This window comes from Callorhinus ursinus, unplaced genomic scaffold, assembly GCF_003265705.2.
Source record: "Callorhinus ursinus isolate GAN/ISIS: 27379988/994484 unplaced genomic scaffold, GSC_fseal_2.0 scaffold25, whole genome shotgun sequence".
NCBI classification, from domain to species: domain Eukaryota; kingdom Metazoa; phylum Chordata; class Mammalia; order Carnivora; family Otariidae; genus Callorhinus; species Callorhinus ursinus.
In genome coordinates this window covers 8,747,571-8,758,930 of record NW_027397087.1, presented here as the reverse complement: position 1 = coordinate 8,758,930, position 11,360 = coordinate 8,747,571, and the positions used below count along the sequence as shown (strand labels likewise).

Below are 11,360 nucleotides of genomic sequence, written 5' to 3'. Positions count from 1 at the left end.
CACACACACACACACACACACACACACACACACACACACACACACACTTGACTCTTCAACGTATAGCCCAAGGAACTGCAGCATGGGCTTCACCTGGGAGCTTTGTTGAACTGCAGAGTTCCAGGGTAGACCTGACTCTGCATCTGCATTTTAACAAAACCACTCACTGCCTCTTGCCCCTGCACACTGATCTGCCTGCACATTCACTCTTAGAAACCCTGTTCACTAGCCAGTTCTGGGTTTGCTATGAGGGCAAGTCTCTAAGACAGTTGCTGGGGCGGGGGGGGGGGGGGGCGTGGCGCCTCACAAGAGAGATCAAAGCCTGGGGAAGGAAGGACATCATAAGGAGAAAGGACATGTTTAGTCTGCAACAGGTTACTATGTCATATGAAAACAATCATGGATACGTGCATTTTCCCAAATAGAAGCTGACCAATGAGCATCAGGGTAACGAACGGAGGGAGGCCTACAGCCTGCCTGCTGCATGTTTAGTTCTGACAAGCAGCTGCTTGCTTTTCTCCAACGCACAGTTGAGAGGTGGCAAGGGTCAGAGTTTCTGAGCATGCTCTGAGCTCCTCCCCCATGATCACAAACTGCCTGTGGACTGCTCTCCACCCAGTCCACCTGGCTTGGGGCTTCCTCTCCTCAGACTAACCAGGGCAGCTGCAGGAAAGCATGTATTAAGATCCCATGCTTTTGCACCCATAATGTTATCATCATTGCCTATGTGATGAAAGAAATCAAAATAATACAAATCTGAGGTCAGGGGAGGCAAGATACTTGCTCAAGGAACTTAGCAACCTTGGAGCCTGCCCAACCAACCACAGTCAGGTGGGCAAATGACCTCATTTTTGCTCTTTTTCATGGTCACTGAATTCCAACTGTCATCATCCAGATCGGCTCTGGCACGGGGCATTTTAGACCCAGTTTTTTTCCACAGAAAACAGGCATTTTAACTCAGCAACTCTCCACAGCTTCAAAGACAAGGTCAGCTGTGAGTAGGGACAGGCCCAGCAATAACAAAGAGGTGGAGTACAGAGATAAACAAGGAGAGGTTTGGGGTAGGGTAGAACTAGCAAGCAGGCAGGAGTGTGAACTACACAATCAACTGCCAACTAAGAGCAAACAGGTTCAAGGCCCATGAATCCCCCACACCAAAACAAGCAAAGCATCTCCTGGTCTCCACTTCACTCCCCCACCTCACTCCAACCTGAGAGAGAAGCAGCAATTACTTGCGGCTTATGGTCATCTGACACCACAGAACTGCGCCCTGTCAACTTGACATTCACGGACCCACAGAACCACAAGTTGTACTGTTCCTAATGGTACCATCAGGCAAGAAGTGGAAATCTGGAGTTGGGGGTGGGAAGAAAAGCAAGGATGTAGAGGGAAAGGAGGGTTACCAAATGATGAATCTAAAATAGTCTGAGAAATGCATCAAATCAACTTGGATGGGGCAAGTTGGGGTAAAAGTATAGTTTTCAAGGTACTGTGCTTTTCCAAGCTGAACACAGGCTGCAACTCTTGACTATAGCAATACTAGGCATAAACTTCTGTGCTCAGTGTCACACTGTGCACAAGAAGACTCTCTGGGAAGAGTAAAGAATCAAGATTAAGTGTCGGCTTTGGAGTTAAGATGGCCAATAAGTTAAGACAGTCTGAATCCCAGCTGCACCATCTACTGGCTGTGTAACCACCAGCCACTCACCTGACCTCCTAGCATCCGTTTCCTCATCTACAAAACGGGGACAGTAACAGTATTGACAGAAGAGTGGTGTGAAATGTGAATGAGATAATATATGTGGAATAGCACAGGACATAGCAAAAGCCAATAAGTAAATGTTCGTCACTATTAGCACTACAAATATTATTTCTAGTACGATTTTAGGAGCGTAACATAAGGGCAGGAAGCACTGACAACAAAATCTGGAAAATGTGGTTCCAGTAAACACACTGCCTGAAAATGCTGAATGGCACAAATCCATAATGGATGGGGGAAAAAAAGAAACTTGAAAAGTAAAAGAACAAATAGTCAAGATCAAGTCCTTGGGGATTTAAATTAAAAAAATAAAATAAAATCATATTAATTACCTAACACAAAAACCTCACTCATCTCCATCCTCACCCACCATGATGACACTGATAGCATCACATCCTTCAGAAACTACCAACACTTTGGCAGTGTTCTATTTCTTGACTTTGGGTGGTGATGAAAAGGGGGACCATGTTGTAATTACATACAATATTATATTATTATATTTCATAAGCTTTTCTGTGTCTGTTATATTTCATAATTTTTTAAAAGTTAGTTTTGTTTTTTAAGTGCCAGCACCTTTAACGAGGTCAGCTGAGCATATGGGGTAATGACCAGAGGCACCACTAAAGGAATACAGATCTCAAAGCCTGATGAGAGGTATGATGGGAAGTTGGAAATCGTAGTGTGCTCAGCATGAATGAGAAGCAATGTTCAAATCCAGAAGAACCTAAGACATTCCCTTCTCAGAATTCCTCCAAAAAAGAATCTGCTACACTGAAAAAAAAAAAAAAAAAAAAAAAAACAAGAAATCAGCCATGTGGTTTCACTAAGTGCTCCAAGATTTTCAAGTAAATTTAAATCTCAGCTATGAAAGAAAGGGCAGGGAGGGGAAAAGACCTTTAGCTTCATCCCAGTTTTAGGAAGAGAGATAAGGCATATAAACTTAGAAATCTAGACCAAAAAAAAAAAGACTTTTATAGACTACAGAAGCAACAAAAAGCATTATAAACATTCTCTGTGCTAAAATGAGAGGAGGTGGAATTTACTCCCTAGAAGTCTAAGAGGAGATACCCATCCTGTGATGTGAACTCATTCTTCTGTAAGTGCCCTTCAAAAACAGAGGAAAATGTTGTTGCCAATTAAGAAGCACTGTAGACTTGCTGATATAACTGCTGGGAGGGAGGAAGCCAAGATGTGGAAAATGTGAACACTCAAAAATACCAACCCTAAAGATCCACACTGCCCAATCTGTCATACTCACTTTATTTCTTGCCCTCCCCTACCCTTTCTTTTCATTTTAAGAGGTAACAGAAGTTAAGGTAAAAACCACAATGTGGATCTGATTCAACAAACATCCAAGCAGGTGGGCAGCTCTCACTGCACAACTCCACTGAGAACTGCTGTCAAAGGAAGCTGACAGAAAACCTGGCCTTGGCCCGCATTAAACAATGGAGCCTAGACAAGAGGCTTAGCTTGCAGCAGTGGGAATGTGATGTATAATACAACAAATCCTACTGAAAACATGGTAGCTTTTTTTTCTAACCAACACTGCAGTCAGCCCATGAAGTAAAACCAACAGATACTCTGAGAACAACAGTGCAACAGACCACGTTCCCAGAGAAGCTTAGTTTGAATAAACATAGTCCCAAATTTCAAGCCCTGGACTGTTTTCCAAAAAAGGGGGCAGTGATAACAGCCACAAACCCAACTTTAGATGCAGGAGGTTGATGGAGAGGTTACAGAAGTCAGGCTAAAGGCTCACTTCTACCAATGTTTTTTCATTAGTCAAGGGATGAAACATGCAAGTGACAAATGGAAGAGGGAAGAGTGAAGGCAGAGAAATACCAATGGCCCCAAAGACATTCAAAATATGGGCAGGAAATAAAGACAGTGACTCAAACTGACCCAATGGGGGAAACTTGCCTTAAATTGCAAGCGGAGGGAGGGAAAAGAAACTTGGAAAGCAGCAGTGCTGTTAGACTCTGAAATGAGTGAGACCAAGTAGATGACGGAAGGCTTTGCGAGACAACTTAAAGCCTGAAGAGGCTGGGCTATTTTAGACAGCAAAGGAGGAGCTGGGCTGGGGAGAGAGGAATCCTCCCTCTCCAGTGAGAATCACTTTGAAGGCTGAGGGCAGCTGCAGGCACCGGAAGGAGAAATGAAGCAGAGATAGAAGGAACAAAACCAGGAGAACACCTCACACTTTTCATTGTACACCACCTGTTCTGAGGATTTCAACACACTTCATAAGCCTTACTTGAGGAATATATCATAGATAGAAAATTCAGTAAGTTGCTCAAGGTCATTCACAAAAGGCAGGTGAGGGGCAGGGCTTCTGCCCACAGGGGCCCTCTACCCTTGGCCATCTACTTCTAGGTGGGGAGCCCAGAGAGGGTGTATTAAACAGTAAAAACTCTTGGTCCCTATGAGTGCCCAGGGAAGTGGGTAGTGGAATGGTGACATTAAAAACCAGCCAGGACTCAGAGATATTATCATAAAGTTTCCTATTCCTGCCCACAGAGGAAATTCCTGCTGATCTGTCTTAGTAAGGCAATTATCAGTTCCTCATATCTGACTCTACAACAGGGCAGTTCTCTCAGATCTATCTCTGACATAACAGTTAACAGAGCAATCAGTCTAAAAGACACAGTGGAGATAAAAACTACCCAAGGAGAAGAGTGTACTTACTGGGCTAGCTTTCTACACTCTCAAGAAGCCTCAATGAGGGGGCACCTGGGTGGCTTAGTTGTTTAAGCGTCTGACTCTTGATTTCAGCTCAGGTCATGATCTCAGGGTCATGGGATTGAGCCCCATATTGGGCTGCACACTCAGTGAAGAGTCCGCTTGAGATTCTCTCTCTCTCCCTCTCCCTCTGTCCCTCCCCACATTCATGCTCTCTCTCCCTCTCTCCAATAAATAAATAAATCTCTAAATAAAGTAAAATAATTTTAAAAAAAGAGAGAAGAAGCCTCAATGAGTACTTGGGTATGAAGCCAACAGATTTCAGGGTCCTAGCACTTAAGCCACAGGTCTGTAACCCAGCAGCGGGCTTCTGGTGGAACTTAATGTATACACTGCTCTGTGGGGAGCCTGCTTCTTCCTCTCCCTCTGCCTGCCACTCCCCCTGCTTGTGCTTCCTCTCTCTCTCTCTGTCAAATAAATAAAAAATAAAATCTTTAAAAAAACAACTACTGGGGCACCTAGGTGGATCAGTCGTTAAGCATCTGCCTTCGGCTCAGGTCATGATCCCAGGGTCCCGAGATCAGGCCCTGCATCGGGCTCCCTGCTTCTCCCTCTCCCACTCCCCCTGCTTGTGTTCCCTCTCTCGCTGTCTCTCTCTCTCTGTCAAATAAATAAATAAAATCTTAAAAAAAAAAAAAAAACAACTACCAAACTCTACAACCAGAGGGAAGCCTGGGTGGCTAGGCTGGGTAAGTGTCTGCCTTCAGCTCAGGTCCTGGGATGGAGTCCCATGTCAGGCTCCTTGCTCAGCGAGGAGCCTGCTTCTCCCTCTGCCTGCCATTCCCCCTGCTTGTGCTCTCTCTCTCTCTCTGACAAATAAAATCTTTTTTAAAAAATTAAAATAATAATAATAAATAATTAAATAAATAAATAAAATAATTTAAAAAACTCTACCCCCAGAGCTTCTGATTCCATATAGCTAGGATGGGGCTCAGGAATGTGTATTTTTTTTTTTTAGAAGTAGACAGACTTTTATTTTTATTTTTTTTTAAGATTTTATTTATTTGAGAGAGAGAGAATGAGAGATAGAGAGCATGAGAGGGAAGAGGGTCAGAGGGAGAAGCAGACTCCCTGCTGAGCAGGGAGCCCGATGTGGGACTCGATCCCGGGACTCCAGGATCATGACCTGAGCCGAAGGCAGTCGCTTAACCAACTGAGCCACCCAGGCACCCCAGGAATGTGTATTTTTAAAAATGCTGCAAAAGTATTCTATCTCACTGGTGTCCTGACTCCTCCCCCAAGTCGAGAGCCATCAAGCTTAAGCCAATGATCCAAACATAAATGCTTTGGAAATGAATATGTTTCCCACTACCAAATAGGCAGATTAAAGAGTCTCAGTACTAATACCTGGACTCAAACACTGAGCAAAAGCTGCACTTAGATTATTGCCAGTTTTTTCTCTTCCATGAAAATCCCCTACACAAACTCTTCTTAGAGCCACATATTAAAAGGCTCAAAGCACCACCATACAACCAGACACGAGAAAATTTGGGGAAAAAATGAGAGAGAAAAAGAGAGAGAATGCATTAGACTTGTATCCATAAAAACTGAGAACTAGAAGAAAGCTACAAGTCATCTTACCCATTGTTTCCAGAAGAATAATACATAGCCCAGATTGGACAAATGGCTATTAAGGAGGAGGAGGATTTCAAAACCTCTTCATTTACTTTTTCAAAATCTAACTCTCCAGCACAGGCAATCCTTTTGTATCCCTAACTTACATTGTGCCTGCTCGGCTTCATTCCATTTCTGTCCTTTGTTAAAATAGAAAAATGACCCAGCTCCCTCCACATAAAAATCTCCCAGAAACTTTAAGAAAAGAGGGGGAGGAGGGCGCCTGGGTGGCTCAGTTGGTTAAGCGACTGCCTTCGGCTCAGGTCATGATCCTGGAGTCCCAGGATGGAGTCCCAGGATCAAGTCCCGCATCGGGCTCCCTGCTCAGCAGGGAGTCTGTTTCTCCCTCTGACCCTCCCCCCTCTCATGTGCTCTCTCTCTCATTCTCTCTCTCAAGTAAATAAATAAAATCTTAAAAAAAAAAAAAAGGAGGGGAGGGCTAGCTACCCAGAGCACACACATGCTTAAGGAAAACACAGCCTCGGCTGAACGGCAGAACTGACAACTGTGCAGAATTTGAAGTTGAAGGGTGTTTACAACTGATAACTTTGAGTTACACTTCATTAAGACTCAGATCTGGCAATAAAACCTCAAATTACTCTTTTCTAATTCTATCTAACTGAAGAGACTTCCCTCCCTTAGAGAAAGTTCAATACAAATCCTAAATCTCAAGTTCCCATTTCTCAATCAAGACTCTCAATCCCCATTTCTACTTGGCTCTCATTCCAGCTTTTAACCATATGTCAACCGTATTTTTAACTAAGTCTCTCCTGAGTTAAAAAGTCTTTAATGAGCACTACTTTCTGCATTGATGCACTTTCCCTTCTCACTTGCGCCCTTCACACCTAATGAGGCTAGCTACATCTCTACTTCTTTTTCAACAGCTTATTATTCCTAATTTCAATTTTTCTTTAAAGACATTTCTTTAAAGACATCACCAATCCTCCTGATTATCTCCTATTCTTCTGGAATTCCAAGTTTATCCCCACTATACCTGACATCATTAAAGTGTTTTCATTCATTTCATTTCATTCATTTATTCATTATTCACTTAGGATTTACTGCACACCTTACACTATACTAAACAGTGTGATGTAAAAGAAATAAAGAACATGACCCCTGGCCTTAGGAAATGAAGACATACATAAAAGAACAATTAGAGATTGGTTCTAAGGTAGTGGGGCTACTCAGAGAAGTCCCTGAGACTCCTGTAAATATAGAGCTGGATGTAAAAGTTAAGTGGAGAATTTGGTGAAAAGGCTACTTTAGACAGGGGGAACAGTGTGACTCAAAGCAGCAGGCCATCTCAGGTAAGAGCTGCACAAAGGCCCTCTGTCACTTCCTTCTTTACCCCCACCCCATCCTCAAAGGCATATGTCTTTTGGTCTTCAAATTTTATTTCAGAGTTAGTTATCTGTGAATTACAAGCTTTCTGATTGTTACCATGATGACCCACAGCCACCACATATCAGAGCAGCTCACAAAGCTTTATACATCAGGTCCTATGTGGATTACTACAGGGCAGGCTTTTAGAATCATCTTAAGTCGAGACTTCAATAAGGAGTGCGAGGAGTCAGGCATCTGTAGGGTCCCAGGCACACACAGACAGCAACTACTTTTGGGTACTAAAGACAGACACCAGCACTCTTGCTCTGTCGGACTACTCAAGGGTCATTCAACTTCAGCTAAGTATTTCCTTCATTCACAGCTCTAGGACAAACAAAGCCATTTAAAGCAGTCTGAAACACTGAATTTCTATTTGAAACAGGGATGTTTAATGGTGATGCCACACGGATGCTCTTTTTCACTGTTTTCCTAGAGAGCTTGTCCTCTTCTCTTGCCTCAGGACTCAGTTCAAGCACCCCTGTGAAGTCTTTCCTAATTCCCCTAAGCTGACTTAGGTTCCCTTCCCTGTGCTGCCCTTAAGACCTTTATGCTTACTTCTAGGACAGCACTTAACATACCAAGTTGTAATTACTTGTTTATATATGTGACTAGCCACAAGCTCTTTGATGGCAAGGATGTTTTATTCATCACTGATTCCATACATAACAGGCACACAATAAACATTTGTTGAGTCCATTAATGATGAGTGATATGGGAAGTTTTAAAGAATGGTGGACTGCACCTTCTGGATTCAGACCAAAATTATAGTAAGTATTAACACTGAAGAATAAACTCCCATTACACATTTCTACTACCTATAGCATTCGTAGTCAGAAAAAGAAGCCAAAACATATGAGAAGATTGCTCTAGTAGTGGTGGTCACTGTCAAGTTACCAGCCAAGAATAAGAGAGCTTGCAGTACTAAGAATGATCCAACACAGTAAATGAGTGAAGAGAGTCAAATCTAACACAGTTTCTAAGTTCCAGGCTCATTCTCCTACCTCTGGAGAATATGAACAATGAACTCCTATTAGAGTCCTTGGAAAGGTCACCAACTCCAATGCCATGGAATCTTGTGGCTAATTTCAATTCAATATGACCTCTGCTGAAATACACAGGAAGGCTGTTCTCCTTCTGACCACATCCAAGTAAGGTTCTGTTAAAGGACAGATATCTGAACCAAGTCCTTCCAGAATCCTTCCATGTTGCACATGAGCACTCTAAGTCATTACTCACTGGCCCACTCATCCTCTGAAGAGATACAGGCAAGGCAATAAAATGCTGCTGTCTCCAATGTCTCTCTCTATAGCAATCCTGGGCCACACAAGGCTACTGTGTTTATAGGCTAATATGACACAAAAGTCTAATCTGATTCTGTGGGAACAAAGTCCTAGATTTCTTCAGGGATTAAATAAATTTGGTCTGCTTATGTATTCCCAAAATTGTGGGGGCTCAACGAAGTTGAAGAAAGCATAAAGACCAACACCCAGGCAAGTGAGGGGATGGAGAGGGACTGGCCTCTGAGGAACTTGTGCAGCAGGGTGGCACGGAGTAAGACAGGCAACATGCAAGGACAAACCAGGAGGACTGTTTGGCTTGCAGATACCTGGCTCCTTGCATGTTATCATTCCTAAGCATCCAAGAGGCTCCAGTTAAATTAATTTAGGCTTCTGGAAGAGACAAATAAATTTGTTTTGACCCCAGGCAAAAGCATTTAGCAAGTCAATTCCTCAAATTAGGTGTTCTTTCTGCTACTACTGTCTTGCATAACCTCAGCTGTGACACTAAAACCTGCAGTTATATTAGTCACAACTTAGCCCTTCACAGGGTATGTGGTCCCACTACCTCATCCAAAATGGGAAACTGAGTCATCACTTATGAACTGGCTTCCCCAAGCACAGTCTTAGTTTGTAGGGAAGCCACACTGAATCCAGGTTGCCTTCCTCCTATTCCTTTTCACGGAGAAATCTCGTCATGCTCACTCCTGCTGCTCTTTTTCCTTTAACCTGAACTTAAATCATTGCTTCCTTGAGGCGCAGAGATGGGCAAACTTGATCCTTTAGAGCCAACAAGAGCTTCTGGTTCTTCTCTTTCCGGAGAAAGAGGAAGGTGAAAGAGGAACACGGAACAGAAGAGAAGGACGGTGGGAAACGGGTGCCTCCCAATACTAGGACTCACCTTGGAGCTGAGGTCCTCTCGCCGGTTTCCTGCCTTACTCCTGCGTAATTTGATGGATGGGGATCGCAGCAGGTTCTTGATCCGGCTGGTAATAGTTGACCCTTCCACAGCCATCATGATGAGAAGCCCCGGGGGACAGTTCCTGGCCCAGTCTTGGAACTTGTCTCAAAAGCGGCACTGCCTTCCCACTCCACAGGTCCTTCCAGTATGCCCTCCCACTGACCTGAGATGGCAGAGGCCACCTTATCTTCTGCCTAGCCGTGTCTGCAGCTCTTATCTCTAAGCATTACCCTCTCCCTTCTCCTCATACCTGCCTTCAAGCCCTGCGCGGGTTCTTACGTCTGAAGGACAAACCCACGAAAAAGAGGGGGGAAAAAGCCAGAGCTGCAAAGAAATACCAGGCCCACGGCTGCCAGAGACGTTCAGCCAGAGGGATGGGATTGGCCCTGGTAGGGCTTGTGGTTGGTCTGGTCCCCGTTAATTCCCAACTGTTCCCATGGCAACTGCAGGGTCTAAAGAAGGAGGCCGCCGAGGCCACCGAGGAGTCCCGCCCGGGGCTTGGACACCTGAGCTGGCGGCCGCAGGGACACTCAGTGCGGCGGGGCTCGCTGTGGCCCGGCAACCCGTTCTGCCACGGGAGCCTCCCTCCCCCACCCTCGACCCTCGGGAGCTCGCTCTCGGCCCTCCGCAGGGGCCTTGGACCCTTCTCTTTCACCTCCCTCAGCAGCCCCAGCAACTCGCCAGCGCCCCCGCTCGGGCCCAGCCTCACCAGCCCCAGGGCGCGGGGGGCACCCCGCTCACAGCGCCCTCAGGCATCGCGCTCGGCGATTTCAGCTCCGCAGCAGCAGCGGCAGCAGTAGCTATGGTGGCACGAGCGGCTCAAAACGCGAACTACCGCCTGGGCCAAACTACGGGCTGGTGAGGCGGAGCCCAGGCGAGGGGGTGCGGTCTGTAACCAGGAGGGCGTTCTGAGAGTGGACCAGTAAGGCTTATGGGGGCGGAGCCAATAAAAGGGCCTAGGAAGCAGAGATGGGACTCGAAAACTAAGGGTTCCGCACAGTGCAGTCGCGGGGAGCGCTCCTAAAGGAAGGTCAACATAACATGGCTTCATAATTGAGAGAACCAGCCTTTTATGGTATTATCAGGCCCGGTCCTCCGGAGAAGTGCACTTCCCAGAGTCCCAACAAGACGGTAACCACGCCCCCGGGGTGCAGCGGTTGGCATTTGATAGGCCCGAGGAACCTTAGCCAAAACTAACTCCTAGCTCACAATTACAAGGTTGAGGTAAAGCTATAAGGCTCTGCTCCCATCGACCCCAAGCGCAGGGATTTAGAGCGGTTTGAATCGTTTCTGCTCGCCGCCTCCCCTTTAACCTAAGTGAAATGACTCCCCTGAGTAACTCTTTAGATCGATAACAAGTGTTTTGAACTGGCCAACCTGATTGGCCGTGATCGAAAAAGGGGCGGGAGATAGCCAAGAACTGAGCTTTAGGTGTGTTGAGGGAAGGGAGATAAGTGAATGCTCCTGAAATAATTTGTTTCTTTTAGGCTCCAAGATCCCACCGCACTCTCTCACCTAGAGTTGACAAGGATTTTGTTGATCCAGATCTTTTCCTTGTTTCTGTCAAAATTTACTCTTTTCCCTAGTATCGTTACTTTGGCGAGGTCACCGACAAACTTGTCGG

The 11,360-nt window shown here is 45.3% G+C and overlaps 1 protein-coding gene across 3 annotated transcripts in view; it reads right to left on the bottom strand.

The window, feature by feature from the left end:
- MAPKBP1 (mitogen-activated protein kinase binding protein 1) overlaps window positions 1-10,549 on the bottom strand; it is a 51,788-nt gene extending 41,239 nt beyond the window's left edge. For 2 of the 3 annotated variants that reach the window (XM_025883989.1, XM_025883991.1), the window contains exon 1: window positions 9,677-10,549. In XM_025883989.1, coding sequence (XP_025739774.1) covers window positions 9,677-9,793 — 117 coding nt within the window. In that variant the 5' untranslated portion in view covers window positions 9,794-10,549. The remainder of the gene's footprint in view (window positions 1-9,676) is intronic. The other variant, XM_025883990.1, reaches the window with a different exon arrangement.
- Between the last annotated feature and the right edge of the window lie 811 nt (window positions 10,550-11,360).